The sequence below is a fragment of the Mauremys mutica genome, chromosome 18 (assembly GCF_020497125.1).
Source record: "Mauremys mutica isolate MM-2020 ecotype Southern chromosome 18, ASM2049712v1, whole genome shotgun sequence".
NCBI classification, from domain to species: domain Eukaryota; kingdom Metazoa; phylum Chordata; order Testudines; family Geoemydidae; genus Mauremys; species Mauremys mutica.
Genome location: NC_059089.1, coordinates 13,716,750 through 13,742,942, shown reverse-complemented (window position 1 = coordinate 13,742,942; position 26,193 = coordinate 13,716,750). Strand labels below are relative to the sequence as shown.

Below are 26,193 nucleotides of genomic sequence, written 5' to 3'. Positions count from 1 at the left end.
CAGCAGGAATCTGGCTTGGCTGGATTTGCTGCAGGGAGTCTGAGACAGAAGGGGGCTGCTGGCACCAGCATGCCCCAGTTTCGGAGTCATGGAGGCCTTGGGCCTGGCACACTGAAGGGGTCACTCCCAAGAGACTGTTCCAAGCCGGGGCATAGAGCACACCCTGTGGATCTGTGACAGATGCGAAGGGAAATCTCTCCTCACACAGCTCTGATTCTTAATATTCTGCTCCAAGCGCCCTCCCCCCCTTTGGAAAGCCGTGACGGTAGTAAAAGTTAAACGGCAGCTTCTGCTGTTACTTTACAGAATGCTCATTATCCTGAAATATTTGCACTTAAAAAACCTGCCTAAACATATTTACACAATCGGCTGGATCAGTCCCAAGGCAGCTGCCAGCTATTGGCTCAGTAATAAACCTTTTAAAAACAACAACAACAACAAAAAGAATGTTTTCCCTTCCCTTGATTTCCTAGGAGCACAATTACGCCTTCCCATCAGCTCCTGGCTCCATAAATTGTTTTGAATGTCCAGAAATACATTAAAAAAATCGTATTCAACACTCTCTCTCTCTCATGCCTTTATTTACATGGATATGAGAGAGAGCAAGATGGTAATCTGCATGCTTCTTGTGCCATCAGACATCGCTTAGGGAACAAAACAAGGCTCTGCCATCCCTGTCTGTCCTGGGCTGCTCTTTGCATGTTCTCTGTGTTGTGAAGTCCCATAAGTTTTCCCTTCCAGTTTTGTTTGCTGGTGGTATTGTTTCATTTGACCCCTTTTGCATCTCCCTCCAGCTGCCCAATCAGGGCTGGTGCAAGGATGTTTCGCGCCCTAGGCGAAACTTGCACCTTGTGCCCTCCCTCCCTCCCGCCCTGAGGCGCCCCCCTTGCGGCAGCTCCCCACTCCCCATCCTCCGCCCTGAGGCACACCCCACCTGCCCCAGCTCACCCCTTCTCCGCGAATGAGCTCCCCGAGCACGCCATGGCTGCTTCACTTCTCCCGCCTCCCAGGCTTGCAGCGCCTAAGCTGATTGGTGCCGCAAGCCTGGGAGGCGGGAGAAGTGAAGCAGCTCACCCCTGCCCCGCCTCCTCCCCGAGCACGCCACGGCTGCTTCACTTCTCCCGCCTCCCAGGCTTGCGGCACCAATCAGCTTAGGTGCTGCAAGCCTGGGAGGCGGGAGTAGTGAAGCGGCGACGGCGTGCTCGGGGAGGAGGCGGGGCAGGGGTGAGCTGGGGCGGGGAGTTCCCCTGCGTGCCACTCCCCCCCCACTTACTTGCTGCAGGCGGCCCTCCCTGCACTTCCCTGCCCCAGCACCCTCTGCCTAAATGCCGGTGGCGACCGGGGTGGCCGAAGATCCGGCCGCTGTGGTCACTGCCGAAGAAAATGCCATCCCCCAAATGCCAGTGCCCTAGGCGACCACCTAGGTCGCCTAAATGGTTGCACCAGCCCTGTGCCCAATGGCACCCTTGCCGTGGCAGCTGCTCCTTCTTAACACAGGCTCCAAATATTTCCATCTTCTTTGCTGAATTACTGTAGAGAGAAGGGCTGTTGAACTGTCTGAACCTTGGCATTTGCTACAAATGTATCCCATTTAATAACGAGTATTTTCCAAAGGTATTTGGTCCTCTGTCTGTCCCTTTGCTTTTGAAGGCATTTGGTCCTCTGTCTGTCCCTTTTGTAGACTTCCAGTAATAATACTTACTAGGGCTGTCAATTAATCGCAGTTAATTCACGCAATTAACTCAAAAAAAAATCGTGATTAAAATTTTTTATCATGATTAATCACACTGTTCAACAATAGAATGCCGAATTAAATTTATTAGATATTTTTTGGATCTTTTTTCTACATTTTCAAATATATTGATTTCTATTACAACACAGAATACAAAGTGTACAGTGCTCACTTTATATTATTTTATTGCGAATATTTGCGCTCTAAAAGAGATAAACAAAAGAAACAGTATTTTTCAATTAACCTCATACAAGTACTATAGTGCAAACTCTTTATCCTGAAAGTGTAACTTACAAATGCAGTCAAGTATCAGAGGGATAGCCGTGTTAGTCTGGATCTGTAAAAGCAGCAAAGAATCCTGTGGCACCTTATAGACTAACAGACGTTTTGCAGCATGAGCTTTCGTGGGTGAATACCCACTTCTTCGGATGCAAGTGGTGGAAATTTCCAGGGGCAGGTTTATATATGCAAGCAAGAAGCAAGCTAGAGATAACGAGGTTAGTTCAGTCAGGGAGGATGAGGCCCTGTTCTAGCAGTTGAGTGAAAACCAAGAGAGGAGAAACTGGTTCTGTAGTTGGCAAGCCATTCACAGTCTTTGTTTAATCCTGAGCTGATGGTGTCAAATTTGCAGATGAACTGGAGCTCAGCAGTTTCTCTTTGAAGTCTGGTCCTGAAGTTTTTGTGCTGCAGGACGGCCACCTTAAGATCTGCTATTGTGTGGCCAGGGAGGTTGAAGTGTTCTCCTACAGGTTTTTGTATATTGCCATTCCTAATATCTGATTTGTGTCCATTTATCCTTTTCCTTAGAGACTGTCCAGTTTGGCCGATGTACATAGCAGAGGGGCATTGCTGGCATATGATGGCATATATTACATTGGTGGACGTGCAGGTGAATGAACCGGTGATGGTGTGGCTGATCTGGTTAGGTCCTGTGATGGTGTTGCTGGTGTAGATATGTGGGCAGAGTTGGCATCAAGGTTTGTTGCATGGATTGGTTCCTGAGCTAGAGTTACTATGGTGCTGGGTGCAGTTACTGGTGAGAATATGCTTCGGGTTGGCAGGTTGTCTGTGGGCGAGGACTGGCCTGCCACCCAAGGCCTGTGAAAGTGTGGGATCATTGTCCAGGATGGGTTGTAGATCCCTGATGATGCGCTGGAGGGGTTTTAGCTGGGGACTGTATGTGATGGCCAGTGGAGTCCTGTTGGTTTCTTTCTTGGGTTTGTCTTCCAGTAGGAGGCTTCTGGGTACACGTCTGGCTCTGTTGATCTGTCTCCTTATTTCCTCGTGCGGGTACTGTAGTTTTGAGAATGCTTGGTGGAGATTTTGTAGGTGTTGGTCTCTGTCTGTGGGGTTAGAGCAGATGCGGTTGTACCTCAGTGCTTGGCTGTAGACAATGGATCATGTGGTGTGCCCGGGATGGAAGCTGGAGGCATGAAGGTAGGCATAGCGGTCGGTAGGTTTTCGGTATAGGGTGGTGTTAATGTGACCATCAGTTATTTGCACCGTAGTGTCTAGGAAGTGGACCTCCCATTTAGATTGGTCCAGGCTGAGGTTGATGGTGGGGTGGAAGCTGTTGAAATCGTGGTGGAATTTTTCCAGAGTTTCCTTCCCATGGGTCCTACAAATGCAGGATTTTTTTTGTTACATAACTGCTCTCAAAAACAAAACAATGTAAAACTTTAGCGCCTACAAGTCCACTCAGTCCTCCTCCTTGTTCAGCCAATCGCTCAGACAAACAAGTTTGTTTACATTTACAGGAGATGCTGCTGCCTGCTTCTTATTTACAATGTCACCTGAAAGTGAGAACAGGCATTCGCATGGCACTTTTCTAGCTGGCATTGCAAGGTGTTTACGTGCCAGATATGTTAAACATTTGTATGCCTCGTCATGCTTCAGCCACCATTCCAGAGGACATGCTTCCATGCTGATGAAGCTCGTTAAAAAATAATGTCAATTAAATTTGTGACTGAACTCCTTGGGGGAGAATTGTAGGTCTCCTGTTCTGTTTCACCCGCGTTCTGCCATATATTTCATGCTATAGCAGTCTTGGATGATGACCCAGCACATGTTCGTTTGAAGAACACTTTCACAGCAGATTTGACAAAACACAAAGAAGATACCAATGTGAGATTTCTAAAAATAGCTACAGCACTTGACCCAAGGTTTAAGAATCTGAAGTGCCTTCCAAAATCTGAGAGGGATGAGGCATGGAGCATGCTTTCAGAAGTCTTAAAAGAGCAACACTCAGATGCGAAAACTATAAGACCCAAACCACCAAAAAAGAAAATCAAACTTCTGCTGGTGGCATCTGACTTGGATGATAAAAATAAATGCATCAGTCTGCTCTGCTTTCGATTGTTTTTGAGCAGAACCCATTATCAGCAAGAATGCATGTCCTCTGGAATGGTGGTTGAAGCATGAAGGGACATATAAATCTTAAGCACATCTGGCATAAATATCTTGAGACGCCAGCTAGAACAGTGCCATGTGAACGCCTGTTCTCACTTTCAGGTGACATTGTAAACAAGAAGCGAGCACCATTATCTCTAAATTGTAACCAAATTTGGTTGTCTGAGTGATTAGCTGAAGTAGGACTGAGCAGACCTGTAGGCTTTAAAGTTTTACATTATTTTATTTTTTTCAATGCAGTTATATTTTGTACATAATTCTACATTTGTAAGTTCAACTTTGATGATAGAGATTGTACTACAGTACTTGTATGAGGTGAATTGAAAATATTATTTCTTTTGTTTTTTTACAGTGTAACTATTTGTAATAAAATAAATATAAAGTGAGCACTGTACACTTTGTATTGTGTGTTGTAACTGAAATCAATATATTTGAAAATGTTGAAAACATTCAAAAATATCTAAATAAATGGTATTCCATGATTGTTTAACAACACGATTAATCATGTGATTAATTTTTTTAATCTCTTGACAGCCCTAATAATTAACTTGTGGTTCTCCGCTCTGATTCTTTCTCCCTGTGCTTTGCAAAGTTCATTTCCCTTCTTTATCACTTCTTCTGGGCAGCTGTCTGAAAACCAGCAGCCCTGAGAAGTGCACTGGCTAATTGAGCAGAATGGAGGATGTTCTAACATGTCACCCAAGAGCATGCAAAAGCTGGAGGCACAATCTGAATTGCCCACAAAAGCTTATGCTCAAATAAATTTGTTAATCTTTAAGGTGCCACAAGTCCTCCTGTTCTTTTTACAGATAACAGAGTAACATGGCTGCTACTCTGAAATCTGAATTGCGTTTATTGTTCCTTCATCTGGAGATATGTGGTTTTTATTAGATTTTTGTTTTTTAATATATGTGGAATATACAGTGGGAACAGCATTAATTTGCACTAATGATCAGGCAATCCGCCGAGAATTAACTGGGGTTTTTGTAAATTAACAAGGAAGCGAATAAACACAACATTAAAAAAAAAGAAGAAAAAAAAAGAATGGTTTTGCAACAGCAAATGTACTTTGTTCCCTGATCTGACTTGTGTTTAGTTTTAATTATTTATGATATTTCATAGTTTGCTACTTAATGTTGTGTAGTATATTTTGTACAAAATAATGAAGCCAGAGTAACTTGAGACCTTGCTTCAGCATCTGTTAAAACTTTATCTGGAAGAAGCTGATGGGTTTTGCTGGTATGAATTATGGGGTATGTGAATTAGCAGGGTTCTGCAGTAATTATTATTATGTTTTCTCATTAGCATTAAGGTCGCTCTGATAGGCCTCAGCTGAGATCTTGGACCCGTAGTGCTGAGACAGTCCCCGAAGAACTTAGTCTAATTAGGCAAGACAAACAAAGGATGGGAGAAAGGAAGGACTGATTTCCTCATTTTACAGATGGGGGATTGAAGCACAAAGATTAAGTAGCCCACCCAAGGTGTCACAGGGAGTGTGTGGCAGAGCTGGGAATCAAAGCTCAGGCTCCTGTGTTCCAGTTCAGTGCCTGTAACAAGGTCATCTTTCTCAAAGAAGCTGTGTGTTTTCATTCCTTGGTCAGGCGGTTTACCCTGTGTACTTTTCCCCCTCTGGTACCGCTGCTGCAGCATTCATGGGAGCAGTGATACTAGCTTGGAGCCAGTTGACCCAGGGTGGTGGCTGATTGTTCCCAGGTCTTTTTCTCAAAGAGAGGCTCTGGCTCAACCACAAGTTACCGGCTTAGTGGAGGAACCACTGGGTGACATTCTGTGGCCTGTCTTGTGCAGGAGTTGGGACTAGCTGATCATAATGGTGTCTTCTGGTCATGAAATCTACCACTTCCTGGCAGCGCCCAGTTGGCAATAGTTTGAGCTTCCTCCTAGCAATGGAGAGCTTCCTTCAGTACCTGGACGTGAGCAGTTTGGACTTCCAACAGGACGGTGGTGGCAGCGGTAGCTGGGGTTTCGGAGAGCGTGATTCCCTTCGGGAGAGATTGCGGTTGAAGGCGCTCCTTCTGGGAACTAAGGAGAAGCCTTTTTTCTGCACGACGGACGCTGCCACCACCTTCCTCCCGAACAGGAGGGACTAACTGCAGCATCGAAGGAACATTCAGGGGGCTCTTTGCCGTGAGCTGGGTGAAGGTGTGTGGAGTCATAGTGGGGCACTGGGATGGTAATTACTGTCCAAGACAGCTGCTGGTAGGGAGAGGGCAGTTGGTGAGCATGCCCCTTTCCTCAGAGGGACCATACGTCTGGGGTAGAGGGAACAATCCTCTGTGGAAAGGCTGGTTGGCGAGAATCCTTGCCAAGCTCTTGTTGCCCTGAAAAGCTTCGGTGATGAAGGCATAAAAATCCCAAGCCCTGGAACTGTTCATTTCCCAGCTCTCTTACCCTGCTTGTTTGCAAGTTGCTTGGGGCCGTGCTAAGCCTCTTCAACCCTCTAGTTATCGCTGAGCAGACACCTGGTTGCCTGTCTGTTAGATGAAGGTTCCTGATTTGTACCAGTCCTTGTTTGTCCGGGTTGGTGGGAAAGTACGGGAGGCAGGGCAGGGGCAGGATGCCGTATATGTCTTAGCAGCAGCTCCAACAGCCTTTCAACGTGGTTATTGTCTGAACTAGGTTTCATTTGCTTGGGTCAGCGGGCAGCTAGGGGAAGTGAATGTGGTTACTGTGCTGTGACCCAGCTTAATGCGCCTCTCAGAACCAAGTACGGGAAATCCACCACTGAGAGTTCATGCATGCAATCTGCCGCCTGCTTTACAGAGTAGCAGTAGACTTTGGTAAGTAGTCCCTGGGAAACATTGTTGTTATTATTTTATTTTTAGAGCCAGAGAGGCAGGCAACATTAACGCTCCCTTTTGCAAAGAATAGCTTGGAAGGGACACTGAATTAGCCTCTTTTCTTCAGTCTATAGGACACTGATGTTTTCCTGACTGCTGATCAAAAGCCTTTTAATAAGGGAGCATCACAATTGTGGGTTAGAACAGCAGGGTTCCTGTGCTTGCTTTTTCAAGAGGCATGTTCATTTAAGCCCTTGTTTAAACAGTAATTAAAATATAAGACATGTTATTTATTTGTATAGCCGTAGCACTTAGAGGCATCAGCTAGATCGGGCCCCGTTGTGTCAGGGGCTGTACAAGTGTGTAATAAATGACGCTTTAAGATATGTGTGGTATAGAGGAGCTTTATTGTTGGTATCAAACTCTTTTCTATTACATTTCAATTTTTCAGTTCTTGACTCAAGTGGCCTTTCCCACCCCCCCTTATTTTGCTAAAACTCTGATTGGTTTGAATGATCAGAGTAAGAAAAATCAGTGCGTGTCCCAAGAACGCACTTTTGCGGTGCAAGACTGTGCTTTTCGGGGGGCTTGAATAACGCAAGCTGCTTGAAAAAGCTTTGGTCTGATCCTGGCCCTACACTCTACTGGGCTGTCCATGTTAGGCAGTGTGATCAGTACACTGTGATAGCTAATGCATTTAAACTCCTAGCACGGACAGGGGAAATTGCAGTTTGTGCTCTCTGGTTTTGGTGGATCCTAGAGGGAAGCAGAGGGTTAAACCCAAACTTGCTGACATGTTAAAAGCGCCAGTGACCCCTGTCTAGGCTCAGATTTTAAAACACGTTAGCTGGCAGGTTTTTAATACAATCACCCCTTTTTGCCTAGCCCACCAAGGGCAAGTGATTTGAAGAAATGTGGCTTAGAAATAGTTTGACCTGTTACTCTCCCAAGATGTGTAGCTCCAGTTAGTGGCACGTTCTCTGTTTATTCAGCAGCTGCGTTTCTTCCGATGCCTGCGTACAGACTATACCTGGGAGACCATTCCAACGATCGGTTACTGGAGCATCCCACTGTACGTTTGCATGGCACAGAATGGCTGATTGGCAGGTTCACTCCGCCGTTCGTCCCCAGCAAAACAATATTCAGTGCATTTTTTTTTTAAATAAAACTATAGGGAAATGTGACTTTGTCTGAGATTTTTAATACAAATGGGTCTGGGATTTTAAAGTTTATTGTTCCCACAGCAACTGTAACTGCTCTTATACTTATGCTGTACGTTGTAGGGCTGTGTATGCTATTAATTTTATGCGCCGTGTGCATATGGGCGGGGTAGCATATAGTCTAGATATCCATATGGCACCCACAGGAGGGCTGTCTTAGTGATACTGTGGGAGCCTTAATTCTTAAATTCCTGGGCCAGACTCTGCATGTGGCTGTGCCAGTATAAATCCATCTGCACCAGCAAACTTCAGTGCCAATTTTAGCCCCTTACACTTATCTTCATGTTCCCAGCGGTAGAACACTTGAGTGCGTCGCTGCTAAGGCAGTTTTGCAACCGTTTGTCAGCTCTGGGCAGGAGTAGATGAGACAAGGATAAAAAAAGACAGTGCCCGGTCCTCATCTGAAGAAGTGGGTATTCACCCACGAAAGCTCATGCTGCAAAACGTCTGTTAGTCTATAAGGTGCCACAGGATTCTTTGCTGCTTCTACAGGAAATAATACGGTTCTGTCCAAAGCCCCAGTTCAGCAAACCGTCCCTATTCGGCAAAGCTTTTAAGCATGTGCTTAAGCCCGATTGGCTTTAATGGAACTTAAGTACATGCTTAATGTTAAGCACGTGCTGCAGTTCTTTGCTGACTCTGGGCTCAAAAAGGGGATGTGGACATGTAGGTCATACGTGCCCTATTTGTTGATAAATTGCCTCTTATTGTGTTTCGTTGGGGCGTGTTTTTCGAGAGGGATATTGTCTAGTGATCTGAGCCGCTGTTTGTTTTAAACCAGTTTTCTCTTTCACTGACTCACTCTCTGGCCTTCCGATGCCTCAGTTTTCCTATCTGCACAATGGGGATAACATTACTCGTCCGCCATGCAGTTCTAGTCTCTTTAGCTCATTGAGGATCTGTGCTATGCAAGGATCACTATCACTATTTAACATGAGAGGCTAACACTATCTACAATCCACCAAAGATCACAACAGCTACATGCTATCAGTGAACACACTGCCAGCCACTGTGGGCAAAGTATGTATCTTTGTGACATGGAAGCAGAGCTAACTCTTGAGATGTCCACTCTGAAATCCTTTAGGTTCCCAGCTGTTCACTTCCCTTTACAGGTTTCAGTGGTAGCTGTGTTAGTCTGTATCAGCACAAAAAAAACCTGAGGAGTCCTTGTGGCACCTTAGAGACTAACAAATTTATTTGATCATAAGCTTTTGTGGGCTAAAACCCACTTCATCAGATGTATGAAGTGAAAAATACAGGAGCAAGTATAAATACATGAAAGGATGGGGGTTGCTTTACCAAGTGTGAGGTCAGTCTTACGAGATAAATCAATTAACAGCAGGATACCTGCCTACTCACATCTCCAACATCTCCCATAAAATCTTGCCCCATTGGCTGGCCTCCTCCCCCACAAACAGCGATGATGAAAAGAAAGGCTTTAGTTTGGATTCTTCTCTGCCACTGACTCCTTGTGTAGCCGTGAACAAGTCACTTAACCTAAGAACATAAGCATGGCTGTACCCGGTCAGACCAATGTTCTATCTAGCCCAGTATCTTGTCATCCAACAGTGGCTGGTACCAGATGCTTCAGAGGGAATGAACAGAACGGGGCAACCTCTTGGCCTCAGTTTCTGCACTGACTTCAGTTTTCTCCAATTCTCTACTATGGGGGGATGACAATAACTTACCTTGCAGGGAGTATGAGGTTTAATTGATGTTTGTAAATTCCTGGGAGCGCCTCAGCTGGAAGTTGCTACAGAAGGGCAGAGCTTTATTAACATGAGTGGCACAACACGCTTTTCAATGCTGTTCCATACTGTTCAGTGATAATGTGGGTCGGCTGTAGTGGAGCTCCGGGTGTAATTTAAGAAGGTGACTGTAGGAGAAGGAATGCTAGGATGGGTCTTTCGCCTGACCTGATGGTTCCTCTAGGGTTTGAAGGAGCTTGTGTCATGAAGTATAGGGAAAAGTCCAAGGCCCAGGCAGGTGTAGAAACGACAGGATGCCGAGAAGGTCACGATACGTGGGAGCGTGTGTAAGAGAGAGAGCATTCTGCTGAGAGCAGTGTTATTTATCATCATTAGGGATCTGAAGGAAGGAGCTAACAGCACATTAATTAAGTTTTGCAGAAGAAATAACATTGGGAGGTGCTGCACAGAGGGAAGACAGAGCCATAATACAAAGGGATCTCAGGGAGGGGGGTAATGTGGGCAGGAATAGCAGATTGATGTTTGCTCTGGAGAAATGTGAACTGACGTACATGGCAGTTTTTCTCAAAGCTACCACTGGGTGCAGCCCCATCAGCAGTACCAGTGTTGGGAGCGTTGCTATGGTGGCTCACCCTGCTCCGAGCAGGGTTAGATGATAGGGTGCTTGAGGCTAGCAGTCCTGTCGTTGCTACCCCGGGGGGAGCTGCATTGGCGCTAGTGAGCTGATGGGAAACTTGAAGAAAAGTGCTGGTGTAAGCACAGCCTGAGGGAGGGGGAGATCTGAGAAGCAGCAACACTGAAGCAGGAGGTTTTAGGGACGAGAGCCGACAGTCAGTCTCTCACGGCCTCAGTGTTATTGCTACTAATTACAGTAGCACCCAGGAGCCTCAGTCATGGCCAGGACCCCATTGTGCTAGGTGCTGTACAAACAAACACCGTCCCTGCCTCAAAGTGTTTACAATTGAAGACAAGAGACAGCAGATTGATACAGACACATGGAGGACTAGAAGAAAACAATGGTCCGCGGGATAGGCGGTGATCTCAGTACGCCTTGTCTATTGCAGCCATCACGGCAAAGGAGGGTTTTTGAAGGAGGAGAATGAGTTGGTTTTGCAGTGTGGTGGTGTGTCCAAATAAGCCGATACGATTCTCAGGTTGTGTGTACAGAAGTGCCACACCGCAGACCAGGGAGCTGGTAGACCTTTTCTGTGGGCTTTGTCTACATAAGAGCATAAGAGGAGCCACACTGGGTCAGACCAAAGGTCCATCCAGCCCAGTATCCTGTCTACCGACAGTGGCCAATGCCAGGTGCCCCAGAGGTAACAGGTAATGATCAAGTGATCTCTCTCCTGCCGTCCCTCACCACCCTCTGACAAGCAGAGGCTAGGGACACCATTCCTTACCCATCCTGGCTAATAGCCATTAATGGACTTAACCACCATGAATTTATCCAGTTCTCTTTTAAACCCTGTTATAGTCCTAGCCTACACAACCTCCTCAGGCAAGGAGTTCCACAGGTTGACTGTGCGCTGTGTGAAGAAGAACTTCCTTTTATTTGTTTTAAACCTGCTGCCCATTAATTTCATTTGGTGCCCCCTAGTTCTTATATTATGGGAACAAGTAAATCACTTTTCCTTATTCACTTTTTCGACATCACCCATGATTTTATATCCCTCCATCATATCCCCCCTTAGTCCAAAGCTTTGGTTGTGCTCTACCTCAAGCTAATTGGTTGCTAGTTAATGAACACTGTTGTAGATGCTCCCAAATGTTGGCATCTGGTTGTGGTTTGCTCTAGGATTCAGCCTAGGATGAACTATGACTAGGAACAAAGGTTTCCTGGAGCAAACTTTTATGGCGTGTGAACACTAGAATTTACAGCCGTGCGAGCTCGCTCAGATTAGTCTGGCAATCCATTAGCTCAAGTTACATCGAGTCCAGAAGCTCTAGTGCAGATGTAAAGTCATGTGCACACAATGCAGCGCTTTGTTCTCCTTTCGGGGTGGCTGGGCCACAGATAGACGTTGCTAAGGCTGTGACAGTCCGAGCTAAGAGGGCTGACACTTTTTTAGTTCAGGTAGGAAAGGCCCATGTGTTAAGATCTAGAGTTGTGAGGTTCGAGTCTCCGCTTGGTGTTGTCCAATTCCGGATTTAGGGTATGCCTTCACTAGGTTTGTAGAATGAGTGGGGAAAGTTTGAGTCTACACTAGAAAGTTTTGCCAGCCTAACTATGTTCAGAGTATGAACAAAATCCCCCTCCCGACCCCCTGGTCAACATAGCTATGAGGCCAAAAACCCAGTGTAATCACAACTGTACCGACAGAGGAGCGCTGCTGTCAGCATGCCTAGGGGAGGTGGTGTAGTTATGCCAGCAGAAAATCTCTGTTGGTGTGCTCTGCATCTGTGTTAAGGGGATATGCTGGCACACCAGCATTGGCTCTGTAGTGCAGACAAGCCCTGCCTTTCCACTGCAGCCCTCCATCCAAGCATTGTCCACTTGTGCAAAGAATAGTCACATGCTCCTGCCCCAAAGGTCCACTTCTCTGATAAAATGGCAACCAGAATTCACTGCCATTGAGACAATTTCTGGGGCAACCCTTACTCAGGGCTGAGAACCGAACACCTTCAAGCCCAGGAGAAGGCAAGGCCTGGGTCCTGTATGAGTGGCCTGTGTCTATGACAATACCCAAGTTACAGTCTGGCCTGATGGACAGCTGTGTCCCCTCAGTTCCCCATCCTGGGGTGCCTTTTACACTGCTTCACTCTGAGAGCACCCACTCCTGGTCCGCTCACACCCAGCCTCCAGCATGTATGTCACTCCCAGCTAAACTCTATGAATCGCTCTAGCTCCTGAATTACACTGCGACACCAGCAGTCTCCCAGTCCCAGACTTTCCCCCAGATATGTGCATCATGTACTACCCAGCATCCTCCTGGACAATACAAGTTCTTCCAACATCTGTCATTTGTTACTAGAAAATGATGTGCACCAATCTTATCCCAAATGGAGTTGCCCTAACACTTCAATCCAAATGCACCGGTTTAGCTAAAACAACAAAACAGGTTTATTAACTACAGAAAGATACATTTGAAGTCACCACAAGTAATGAGGCGCGTAAGTTGGAATTGGTTACAAGGAAATAAAAGGTAAAACACAACTAACACCTGACATAACAAGCTAAGTGACAGCAAAGTGAAGGTCTCTCTGGCTGCATGTTCCAGCAGCGTTACAGGCTAAACCTCTTTCAGTCGGGATCTCTCCCCCAGTCCAAAGCTGCTTCTTTTGTTCTTCAGGTGTTGATGATGCCGTGAGTAGAGAGCCAGGGAGAGATGATGGGGTGTCTGCCCTCTCCTCTTACAGCCTGTTTTCTTGCACAAGACTCATATCCAGCTGACATTCAGGAGACAGAAAGTCTGTGTGGCTGAGGGCTTTAAACTGCTTCTTTGTCAAAATGTAATTTTTTTTTTGCCCACACCCTCTCTCCTGGGGGAGAGTGACCACTTACTCAGGTGGTGGTTTATTTGATCTCATTGACTCCTGCCTGAAGAGCTGGCTAGCCTTTTCTCTCTGGGCAATTGGTTGTGACGCCCCTCCAGAAGACGTCCTAGTAATATCATATGGTGGAATTTTATATCTTTCACAGTGTTGCCACACATATTTTACCAAGACAATAATGATCAGAAAATAATGAATTTTCAGATGATACCTTACACCGTATGCTTTATACACAATTTAACATAGTCTTGTAACAGGGGTGAACATAGGGGTACAGACTGTCATGGTGCCACATTTATACTTCTTAGGGTTAATCTACACATGTTAGGGGATATAGCAGTGGTCACCATGGTGTTTCTAACACTGGGTGTTAGCATTGGAGCACCTTGCTATTGGGAATCTGTCAGCTACCCCTGATAGGAATACACCCAAATTCATTGGTACCATTGAGCGTGTGTCTGTTCCTCACCCACGTGTAACAATATTGTGACCGAGGGCTTTGTAGCTCATGTAAACTACACCGACTCTCACTCCGCGTGCCAGGCAGCCATGCGGGCTTGGAGAGAGCCCTCCTCTTCCTTTAACCCTTCGAATCAAGCCTGCTGCCCATTCAGCTTTCTCGGCTCCCGCATCCTCCACCAACTGCTGAGCCCTGGAGGGTGCTCGACAGCTGCATTTTGTGCAGGTGACACATTTTACCTTTTCAAACGCTGGTTCCACTTCTGCCATACCCTCTCCCCGTCTGTGTTCCCTCTCTGCATGGCCCAGCAGCCATCCATGTCGCGGGAGAGGAGAAAATGGACACTTTTGGATGCCATGAAGATGGCTGGGCAGTCCTCCCACAGCTCCTGCTACATCTGAGTGGCTTCACTTTTCCCTCTTTCCTGGTGCCAAGCAGTAGCTGCTGTGGTCTGGGTTTACCCATCCTTCCCCCCAACATCCATGGTGACGCCCAGCGGAGCCAATTCCCAAGCCACCTCTGTTCCAGGTAGACCTGGCTTATGCCCACAATCCCTAGAGCCCTGGAACAGGGGGAAGAGCGCTCACCTGCCCACTCTGTGTGTTGGCAACTTGCAGTTGCACTGTCTTCATCCTGATTCCCTTGTCCCTGGGGCCTGAGTTGTGAGCACCCCGACTGTACACATGTCCATGCTCACCCCAGGCCTCAGCAGCAGGTGTTAGCAGCAGGTGCTGCCTTCATGAGGGCTTCGACCATTCCCTTGTGTTGGATGGGCCGAGGAAGCCTGCTCAGAGCACCCTCTCGTCTCGATGGTCCCATTCCCTATCAGGACTCGGCTGACTCTGGGGGCACGGAGCAGTGCAGGGAGAAGGACATTACGTGGGAGAATATGCATGTTCGCAGCTCGGAGGATTAAAGGCCTGTGTTCTTATCACTGCAGAACAGAGTATTATAAATCCAGTCTTAGAATACCAAATCCCCTCGCGACTCGGCCATTGTTCGGGAATATTAAAAAGCCCTGAGACAGAAATAATCAGTTTCCAAATGACACATTGTCAAATAAAGCATTTCTCATATTATCCATTCCTTCCCCTTTCTCTCTCCCGCTCCCTCAGTTGGATAATTTAACATGAAAAATAGATTAAAATGAGGCTGGCTTCAATGCCTCCTAAGTTGGACTTTTTTTCAGGAAGATCTCCCATCTCTGTGTGTGTGTTGTGTTTAAACCAGGGGCTGTCTGCACTGAGGTCAGGGACAGAAAAGAGAATAAGCTGCAAATGAGGAGCCGTCCTTTTAAAAGAAATGAGTGCCGCTAGGTAGCGGTGGCCCAGTGTGCGCTGGATTGCTTCCGCCAAGCGCTGGCAGAGCAGGGAAGGTCTGGGGAGGTGCACTGAGTCCTCCTGGGACCAGCAGCACAGCTATGAGCAGCCCACAGGGGCTATCAATCTGTGTCGAACTGGGGAGAGCAGGGGGCGTGTGGCTCTGGCCAAGAGAAGTCTCGTGTGCAGCGATAGGGATGCGGTGCTGGCTCTGGCTAGCGGCACCAGCGATGCTGTGGGTTTAGTATTCCTCATGCGTGCTGCCCCAGCAGTCCGAGCACATTGGCCATGTTCCGCTGCACATCTGTGCATCGGTGCCTGCGGCTTATGGCCTGGCTGCACTCGAGGAGGGATTAAAACGCCGCCTCCTTGCTGTTTTGCGCAGGGGGAGGATTTGCACATTTCTGTCCTTTCCCAGCCTGCTTGAGTTGGTTCAGGCTCCGCCGTCCAACTTGCTGGTGCAGGGGCACCCGAGGTCAAGGGAGCCCCATCCCATCAGGAACTGGCTGAAGTGCTGAGGTCTGTCACAACTTTAATAGGAAACCTCTGTACGCCATTCCCCTACTTCCCTGCACGAAGACACATCTGACCTGGCCCCCCACCTGTTCTCCCCCCTTCTCTCCTTGGCAGAGCAGTTGGGTGGGGTGAAGTAGTAGGAAGAGAGAGCTGCCCTTGACCTCAAAGACAAACCATTCAGCCAAGTGGTTCGGCAGGGGATTCACTTGAACCAGCCCTGTAATCTTCAGTGGCGTAGGATCACTCCAGGCCGAAGGAGGAAACATCAGACTAATCATGTCTGTGGCTCTGTGCAGTTTGTGATATCCCTGAAGCAGAAACATCTCAGTGGGCCCAATACAATAGACTGACAAAGTTCTTTGCCGTGGTTCAAGCTACTTCCCCAAACCTCATCTGACTGCAGCAGCCGTGGGTGGATGCTGCGTTAATCTGGTTTGCCAGCTGCAGGCCCCTGGCAGCCAGCGTGGCTCCACTTTCACCGATGGTTCAGATCAATGTCACATTTGATCCCTCCAGACCTTTCCTCCCCTCCTCTGGCTCCAGTTGGCAAGTGCTTGGCAATGGTAGGAATGTCCATGGCTGTCCAGGGCTTTTCCCCCAGTGCTCAGACTTCCTTCCGAATCAGTCGCAGACCTAGGTAGGGAGAGGGCATGTCTGCGGAGGACTGTGCCAGCAGGAGACGGGTTGAATGGGGCACTGAGCATGAGGGCTGTCCGGAAAGCCAGAATTCCATCCTGTGAGACATCCCACCCCTGAACAGGTTAGAGCTTGCTCTTGGGAGAGCCAGGTTCAGATCCACGGGTGCCTGATTCAGTCTCCTGGAAAGTCTCCACTGTCTCTCCCATCCCAGGTGAGGGCCCTGCGCCAGGCTATTGGCTATTCTGGGATGGGTGGGTCTCTGGTTTGGACCAGTAATTGCATCCTGAGCCGGAGAAACCTTCCAGGTGAATAGATACAGGGACGTGTCTGAGAAAAGCTTCATTTTTGAGGAGTTGGCATTTTCTGAGGACGATTTCACTGAAAAGCTCCTGACCCGCTCTAGTGAGTGTATGAGGGGGCATGTCCCCTTCCCCTGCCTGAGCGGTGTGGCATGTTAGGAGCAAGTGGGCGGCCCCTTTCTTGGCTCCGAGTGTCAGGGAGGGAGGCAGCTGTGTGGGGGACACTTCGGCTCAGATCGCTGGGGTGTCCAGCCCTGCTCTTGAGGAAACAGCCCGGGTCTGGTGCTGAATGGTGCAGAGCCCTCACTGGCCTAAGGCAGCCTGAACGTCTCCGTTCCTAGCTTTCCAGCTGCCGCTTTCACTCAGGCAGCTTGGTAGGTGGGTTCCAGTCTGGCTCTGCCTCTCCTCCTCAGCTAACAGCCGTGAGGCTGTGTCCCTGTGCTGGAGGTGGGCAGCAGGGACGATCGGCAGCAGGCCCTGCGTTCAGACACCCGAACGCTGGTACACAGCACTGGGGTAATGGAAAGCTCCTGCTGGCAGGTTGCACCTGCTTCGGTGGAGGATCTCCTGATTGCGATCAGAGGCTAACACCCCAGAAGAGATTCGAGTTTGCCAGACTCTGCCTGCTCCCGCCTGGTTCTGGGGCCAGGGCTGGGTGGGTGAGGGTGTTGTCTTTTAAAAATTCCTTTGCGTCTCCCCCTCCCGCTTCTTATCTGATGGAGCTCAGACTGCTTCCTCATTCCCCGTGAATCCAGCCTACCCACTTCCTACCCCCCACACCATGAAACTGACTGACTGGACAGCGTGCACTCATCTGCCGGCTGCTGCAGGAGGGTTGTGTGATGCCTTAGGCAGCTCCGCAGTAAGGCCATTGGATGTTCATAGGACGTGCTGTATCTCGTCATGCATGATAGCTGCCATCTTGGCTGACCTCAGGGTTGAACCGGGAGACTCCAGAGCTAAAAGCTTGAGTTGCTGCTGCTTGAGCGAACGGTCTGTAGTGGAGGGAGGAGGGGTTGTAAGAACTTGTATCCTCTGCGCCTCAGCACAGAGAGGGACTTTTGAGACACCCATCGATTGGTTACACATGCAGGATTGCTGCTGCTGAATGGGACATCACCCTTCTGTCATGGTGTCGCTGCATTGCCCTCCGTGGAGACCCTCGCTGCAGGGTCTCTGTGGCTGTGTGGTCGAGTGGATGAGGTGGTACCGCTGGGTGTGTAATAAATCAACAGGCAGAAACTCCTCCCCCATGTGAATGACTCTCCCAAGAGGCCGTGACCTGCCTGGATGCGGAGCCCCAAGCAACATTATAATTCATATCACTGTCATGCCTCGGAGTCCCAGTGATGGACCAGGACCCCATTGTGCAAGGCGCTGTGCGCACACAGAGGGGAACCGAAGATGGATTCCCTCTTTTTCAAGCTCTCTTGGGTACCCTTAGTCTCCCGTGATCCTGAGCACCGAGGAAGAATCCTCACGCAGTCTGTTGTCCTCTCCCAGTCACAGCTGCAGGAGTCTTTCCTGGCCACTAATGCGTTCCGTTTCCCGACAGACGCTGTCTGCTACATTGGGAAAGTCGCGCTGAGCAAAGTCATTCCGCCTCCCTGAGCCCTTCTTCCTATTAGTGTCAATTACAGAACCAAATGAGAAAACAGATGAGGCTGGGGAGGGGATCCTAATGAGAGCTGCCATATTGCGTTTCTACGGCAGATTGGGCTGGGCCAGGAAAGCTGTGGGCTCCTCAGAGGCTCCTCTCTTTATGGCAACCTTTCCTCACCTCGTAATTCTGCTCCCTCGTGCTCCAGGCAACCAGCTGCTGGATTCATGACCAAATACACCACTGGAGAAGGAAAGGACCAGGTGGTGCCCCCAGGACCTAACGACCAAGGACGGCTTTGCACTCTTCCCAGCCCTCTGCAACCAAACCAACACTTCCTGAGACTTCCCCCCCATCCCAGAGCAGACCTCTCGTACAGGGACACTGCCTCCCTTACCCTTGCTAACTTAGAGGCAAAGAGGTTTTCCATTGTGTAGGGGTTAGGGGGGAAAAAGCAGGTGTGACTTGTGGAAATAGGCTGTGGATGGGTGCCAGTGCCTGAAGCCCGTCTACTACGTAGGCGCGTGAGGGTGTGAGTGGCTTGTTTACCATGCACAATACTGCAAGCGGACCCATCCACTATTCACAAGCGTGCTGGATTTCTAGGTGTCTACCAGAAGTCACTAGGCGGGTTTGTGAGCGCGAGGCGGTTCTGTTGTGCCATGAGTAGGAGTTCATGAGGGTGGAGTGGTGAAGCTCATCCACCCCACATGGCCGTGTGGGTTTTTGGGGTGCACAGGGACCCATTCACCACACTCGTGAGCGTGTAGGTGCAATTGTGAGATCCACCCACCACGCATGAATGGGCAGGGGGCATAGGGGTGTGCTAGAAGACCGCTGTGCATGACCCTGTGGGCGTACGTGGTATCTCACCATCTGCATCATGTGCGATATTGTGTATTCCTCGGTGACTTTCTTTCAAAGTTGAGCGTGGCTGCATTATGGTGGAACCGGCTCAGAATACAGGCAAAGATTGCACTATTGTGAAAGCAGGGAGTGAGTTTGCCGAATCCATCCAGCTGTCGTTGGCTGAGTGGCTGTCTCCCAAGCTAACTCATCTTGTGAATCACATTTTTTAGACGCTAGTTTTTTATAGATTATCCTGTTTGTGTCTCAGATCTCTGTGCGCTCACAATGTTTTTACTGAATACAGATGAAATATTTATATGTTAGTTACCCAGTTTGTAAAGTTTCCTGGATTTGGGCATTCATTTGCCAACATAAATTCCTCCCCTCCCCCAGCAGTTACATGTCATGCTGTAAAGTCCTGATTGTTCACACCACTCCTGATTTACCTGCCCTGGGATATTTGTCTGCCACAGTGCGAAACTGCCTAGAAACTGCAGGAGGTCTCAGAGCGACTTGCAAACAGCAAGCGCATTTCTCTTGCCTGCCTGCGTTAGCTGCCCACTTGAAAGACAGCCAGAGCAGGGGCAGCGTGGACTGTGGCAGTGAAGACTTCTCCATTGCTGCCCAGCCTGGATGCCTTGACTTGGAGAGACCACCTCTGAGGATGCACCTGCATTAAGAAGCACTTTTACCATTGTTCTCATCAGTGCATCTGCCAGGAGGACACGTGCAATACTGCTTTAGAGGGGTAGCCTTGGGCTGAGGCACTGGGCTGGGATGCAGTTGATCCAGGGTAGGCTCTTGCCTCTGCCACAGACACCCTGTGTGGCTTAATCTATCAGTACCTCAGTTTCCCATCTGCAGAATGGGGATAAAGCTTCCCTACCTGAGCGGAGGGTGGAAGGTAAGGATAAATTCAGTGATGGTGAGGTGGTCAGTGTAAATAATAAATATAAGTATATAACCCCATCACAGTGATATATTCGATAAGATCGTCTTTGGCTTGGATTGGGCCCTGGAATTGTCCGAGAGGTTCCTGAAGAGCAGTGTTGGAAACCAGCAGGAGGAAAAATGGTCCAGTGGTGATGGCGCTAGACTGAGAGCCAGATTCAATCCACTGCTCCGCCACAAAAGTGGCGTGACCTTGGGCAAGTCACTCGGTGTCTCTGTCTCAGCTCCCTATCCGTACAATGGGGACAGCAGCCCCGCCCCTGCCTCCCAGGGGTGTTAAGGATAAAGGCATAAATATTTTGAGGCCCCAGATATGATGAGAAGGGGGCCAGGTAGGTACATCTTCATTGCAGCTGGGGACGTGGTGTGCAGCTCACGCTGACGGCAATCTAGCTAGATCGCTAAAAACAACCGGGAGGGTCTAGGGTGCAGGCTTCTGCAAGTGTGTTCCTAGGGGATAGTCCATGCCGCCGCATCGTCAACTGCTATTTTTATCCTGCTAACTAGGTAACAGCTAGTGCGGGTACGTCCCTCTGAGCTGTAGTGTAGACGTTCCCTATCCCGGACAGACAGGGAGTTACTGAAGTGGGCGCGCTCCATTAAACGCCGCTGTAACGGCACCTGTGCAACCCCTCCAGTGTAGATGTGCTGCCCTGGTGCAGAGTGCTGGTAACCAGGATCATCCCCACAGGTGCGGCGCATCTAGTCTGGGGGTTTGCAGTGGTGGAGCACTTTGCTTTCTCTCCATTCTGTTCATAGATAATCGGCCTATTGGTACCAGGAGGGAGTGGGAGCTATTGCAGTATGTAGCTTGATATCAAATGAGTCACATTAGCTGGTTCAGCCTCTAGCAGAACTGCCCCAGCCCCATGGAAGTGGAGTACCATGCAGCTTGCTGTGCTGGCATCTTTTGGCTGAGACCTTCTGACATCCCCTTTGATCTACTGAGACTTCATAACTTTTCCTCCACCCCCATTTTTTGGACTAAAGTGTTGACCCATTGTCCTCAGCCAGAACCTTTCTTGCCCATGCAACATGCTGTGTGCTAGTTAGGTTTCCTGGCTGCTGCCTCCACCCCAGAGGTGGCTGCATTTCAGGAGCAGGTGAAGTGGTTTCCCTGACAACCGGCAGTTTGCAAAGTGCTTTGGGATCCTCCAGGATGAAAGGGTGCTCCCGAAACAGGGGAGATGGTGATGCTGTCCTGGTCCCCTTGGGGGGGTCTGGAGGGAACGGAGCAGTGCAGGCCCCGAGCTCCTGTTAATGTTTCTCCTTTGCTCTCCTGCAGGGTGGCCTGATCGCTCTGCTCCTGCTCCTGCTGGTGTTCACGGTGGCGCTGTATGCCCAGCGGCGATGGCACAAGCGCCGCCGGATCCCCCAGAAAAGTGCCAGCACTGAAGCCACCCACGAGATCCACTACATCCCCTCAGTGCTGCTGGGTGCGCAGGCCCGAGAGAGCTTCCGCAACTCGCGCCTGCAGGCTCACAACTCCGTCATCGGCATGCCCATCCGCGAGACGCCCATCCTGGACGACTACGACTTCGAGGACGAGGACGAAGTCCCGCAGCGGGCGGAGCCTGGCACCAGGGAGGACGAGTTCGGCAGCCAGGTGACGCGGACGCTGGAGAGCCTGGGCAGGGGCGGGGAGGAGAAGCCTGAATACGAGAAGAAAGGTTTGTCGCTTCCCTTCCTATTTACTCCCTTCCTACCGGCCAAACAGCTGGCTCCCAAATGTACCGGGGGGTCATTAGTGGTGACGGATGAGCAAGGAGGCAGCTGATCTCGGTGGCGCCGGTTGGCCGCCATCGCATTCATGGCCTCTGCTTTCCTCTTGCTCAGTCGTGTGCACGCTCCGAGACACCCAGCTTCAAATGCTTTAAAAAAAAAAGAAAAGGAAAGAATTGGGCAGCAGCCCTCGCGTAGGGAACCCGGCCGCTCGTTGCGCGTGTGCGGCTGGGCTGCAGGCACATGCTTGATCAGTGCTTCAACGGGGGAACTCCAGCCAGGGCCTCTGATTCGGTGATGCTTTTCGTTTGCCAGAGTGCAGCGATGTCTTCGTGCCGTATGTGCCACATCGCAGCTTCTCGGTAGGGAGCCAGTCCCGGGTCTCAGGTGTTGTCTCACTTAGCCCGTGTCCTGCTTTCATGGCAAACCATCCTTGCCGGGGATTTTCACGCTGGGGATTCTTTTAGTATTAGCAGGGTGGGACGCTGAAAAAGACATTCTCATGCTTTAAAGGAACACAGCCTAGCCTTTATGTAGAGCTTTTCATCTTCAAAACACTTCGCAAACACTGATCCTCACCGTCTCTCCTAAAATAGGCACTGTAAACATGTGGGTCCGGGGCTCAACCCTCCATGGGGAGGAGGGGAGCCACACCGGCCTGTCGTCCCCACGAGGGTTCTGCCCGGCTCCTTTAAGGCTGAGCAACACTATCAGAGTCAATTAGGGCTCAGGCCTTCGGCTGCAAGGCTGAGCAATAAGACAAGAGTCAGTTAGGGCTCGGGCCTTCTGCTGCAAGGCTGAGCAATACTACAGTTCAGGGAGCGCAGGCCCTTTGTGGCAGGAGCTGAGTAGCAAACAGTACAAGTATCAGAGAGGTAGCCGTATTAGTCTGGTTCTGTAAAAGCAGCAAAGAATCCTGTGGCACCTTATAGACTAACAGACGTTTTGCAGCATGAGCTTTCGTGGGTGAATGCATCCGACGAAGTCGGCATTCACCCATGCAAGCTCATGCTGCAAAACATCTGTTAGTCTATAAGGTACCACAGCAAACAGTACAAGGTGCCTCAGGCCCTTGGGTTCAGGGGCTGAGCAATAAACAGTACAAAGTGGCTCAGGCCCTTTGTGGCAGGGGCTGAGCAGCAGACAGTTCAGGGGGGGCTCAGGCCCTTTGGCAGGGGCTGGGCAGAAAACAGTCTAGGAAGGCCCAGGCCCTGGATTAGGGCGGGGCAACAACAATTAGGGCTCAGGGCCGTAGGTGCAGGGGCTGAGCACTGGGGTGAGGGGGAAAACTGCCACCCGCAAGTGGGGTGGCAGGGGGGACGCAGGCCCACCCACTCCACTGCGTCCCGGCCCGGGGCCCTAGCAGCGGCTATGACCGCTGACGGTCAGTGGGGACCCTGACCGCAACACACTGACATGGGCATTGTTTGATCATCAGCCTGACTGAGGTCAGCTGCCCCCGGGCCACTTCCAGTTTCCCCCTCGGGGCCTACCTGGTCCGCGGCGTCCGTTCCCGGGAAGTCCCACTGCATGGGCTCCTCGCAGCCCGGGCTGGGGGGTAGATCCGGCAGTTCCTCGGGGAAGTCCGGCCAAATCTGCTCCGGGGGTTCCTCGGGGTAACAACAAGGGAGCGGGAAAGTCTCTGGCGGCTCCTCCTCGTATGTGGCGCGGGGAAGCTCCGGCGGGTTCTCCCAGTAGCGAGCGAGGGGACGCTCCAGCCAGTCCAGGCAACTGCTCTGGGCTCCAGCGGTTTCCCAGCCCCGAGCCCTCTCGGGCAGGTCTGCTCCTGGTGGTGGCTGGGCTCCGACTGAGCTCTGATGGCCGGCTTTTATGCTTCTGGGTCGCCGCCTGACCCTCTGAGGGGCGGGCTCACTGCTCTGTAGCCCCGCCCCTTCTGGTGTCCAGGGCTCAACCCTCCATAAGGAGGAGGGGAGCCACACCGGCCCGTTACAGGCACATATCAATATACCCCATTTCTCAGAAGGAGGAGGAAACTGAGGCACAGTTTGGTAATTTGTCCTAGGCTGCAGAGGGCATTGGTGTCAGTGCCGCAGTTGGAACTCTGCAGCTCCTGGCTCTCCGATGACTGGGCCGTGTGATTGTATACACGTCCCTCAGCCAGCCTGGCAATCTTGCTTTGTTGGTCAGATGATGTAGCATTAAAGTGAAGTACCAGAGAAACCCATGTGCGTAGGAAGCTTGTGGCATTATGGCTTCCCGTGCATTTTACTTTATTTTCTCCCCTGTCGAATCCTCCTTTAAAAATGAACAGTCTGAAACCTTCCATTTCCAACGAGCGTAAGCGTTTTCACCACTGCGTTCTCTGATGCACAAACTTTTAGCTATAATTCTGTGCCCATCCAGCACAACTGGTGCCGGCAGTGGTGGAAGCAGCAGCGTGGACAGGGATCGTAGGTCTTCACTGTCTTCATGGCTTGTACAACATGATGGTAGACAACCTTGAATGCCTGAATCTCACCTACACTACAGCTTCTGCTGTGGTGGCCACTTGGAGTGGGTGCTCTGGGGCAGGGATGACTTTTCTCTTCTGTGTTGGTACAGCACCTAGCACAGTGGGGTGCTGGCCCGTGAGTGGGTCTCAGAGGTGCTACTGCAACAAAAATAATAAATAGTAATAACAACTCTGGAGCTGCGCAGATGGCGGATTATGTCTGCAAGTCTGATGGCTGTAAACAGATCTGTTAAGACTGCAACTTGACAGACAGACAGAAGCGTCCCACCTGAATTGCGTGTTAGCAGAGATGCTTTAATTAGGCCAGGCTGTATTCTGTAATTTCTAATGGGGGTGGGGTAAGAAGTGTGCACACCTCTCTCTGCATTGAGGGAGGGGGCGAATTTCAGAATATAGCTTTAAGGTCAGGCTTGACAAAGCCCTGCCTGGGATGATTTAGTTGGGATTGGTCCTGCTTTGAGCAGGGGGTTGGACTAGATACCTCCTGAGGTCCCTTCCAGCCCTGATATTCTATGGGTCTGCACTCCAAGAGAGGTGGACATCTGAGTGCTGGAGCAAGTCCCCTAAGCTGAGTCTTCCCAGAGCTGATCTGCAGCTGGGTGTGGCCCTGCCTGTGGGTGTGTTAGAGGAGGTTTTAAGAGCCTGGCTCAGCAAGACAGGTTACTGGGGGCCCAGGCTGGCAGAACCAGGTAGACTCAGTGGTATCTCAGCACATCAGGTGGCTTCCCAAGGAGTCCAACCCGTCACACTAAGGTCCACAGCTGTTATAATCTCTTGTGGGGGCAAGTGCCGAGAGAACTACGCACAGGCAAGTATCTCTGTTGAGGCCGATGACTCTAGTGGCACGTAGTTGCCGTGGGAGATCAAAAGAGGGCCAGCGTGAGGAGGTCCCTCGGGGGCTGTAACTCAGAATGATCCCACCGACAGCATTGCAGATGAGAGCCGCCCCTCTTGAATTTAGGATGACCAGATGTCCCGATTTTACAGGGACAGTCCTGATTTTTGGGGCTTTTTCTTATATAGATACCTATTACTCCCCACCTCCTGTCCTGATTTCTCACACTTGCTATCTGGTCATCCTGCTTGAGTTTGACCCAGAATCCAGTGGGGAGCCAGACCAGAGAGTGGGGCGCTGTGTTGTAGCTCTTTTAAGGTGGCTAGTTTTGTCCAGAACGTAGGGACAGAGAGGTACAATAACCAAGCCTGGCGGTCACCCGTGTGTGGATTGCTGTGTCTGAATCACACGGTCTTTTTGCCTTCCATCAATTAAAAAAAAGGGCCTTTTTGGCAGTCGGAGCCAGCTATTGGGGGTATCCGGAAGCAGGGAGGGGTCCAGGTGAGCACAGGATTCAGCACAGCCGTAGTGATCTCTGGGCAGGCTTTGCCGGTGCAGGTTGAGGATACAGATGTGACAAGTTATCTTCTATTAAGTTCTGTGACTACTCCCTGGGGAGAGGATGAGAGAGAGAATGAACTTTGTGTGACAGATGTTAGTGATGTCACTTAATGCACCATGGGAAGGTGCTCAGATGCTACAATCATCAGGGAGGTGCAAAAATCTATATAGACTAGAACAGACTGACTCTTGAGTTCTGCTCTTAACCTAGGATACAATACAGTCTGCCAGACCATGTGTGTTGGGAGGAACTGAACCTGGGGAGACAATCCAGCTTGGCTGCTTTGCTCCTGCGTGCCCCGTTAGGTGTGGGCTTTCGAGGCAGTTATTTGGACGAAGATCTGATAAACTGCACAATTGGTGGATTTGTTTCTCCCGCACAGGAGGGAAAGTGCTTTCCCCAGAGTGCTGTGGCTAATGCACATTTGATTGCCTGCATTTTTAAAGCCTGTCTCTCCGAAACAGTAACACCCACCTCTGCTCATCGAAATATCATTATACAACATTTAATATCGTTAAGCTGCAGCACACAGTAAAATGCATCCAAACAAACAGAAGCAAAGTGCATTTGTTCTACCTGCTCGCAGTATTTAGGGCAGGAGTAGG

The 26,193-nt window shown here is 49.9% G+C and overlaps 1 protein-coding gene across 6 annotated transcripts in view; it reads left to right on the top strand.

Annotated features, from left to right (window-relative positions):
* The window catches only part of ASTN2 (astrotactin 2), a 614,387-nt gene that overhangs the window by 127,617 nt on the left and 460,577 nt on the right, over positions 1-26,193 (top strand). For 5 of the 6 annotated variants that reach the window (XM_044992620.1, XM_044992622.1, XM_044992619.1 and 2 more), the window contains exon 3: positions 21,282-21,666. In XM_044992620.1, coding sequence (XP_044848555.1) covers positions 21,282-21,666 — 385 coding nt within the window. Of the gene's footprint in view, positions 1-6,795; positions 6,940-21,281; positions 21,667-26,193 lie in introns of those variants that run through there. The other variant, XM_044992624.1, reaches the window with a different exon arrangement.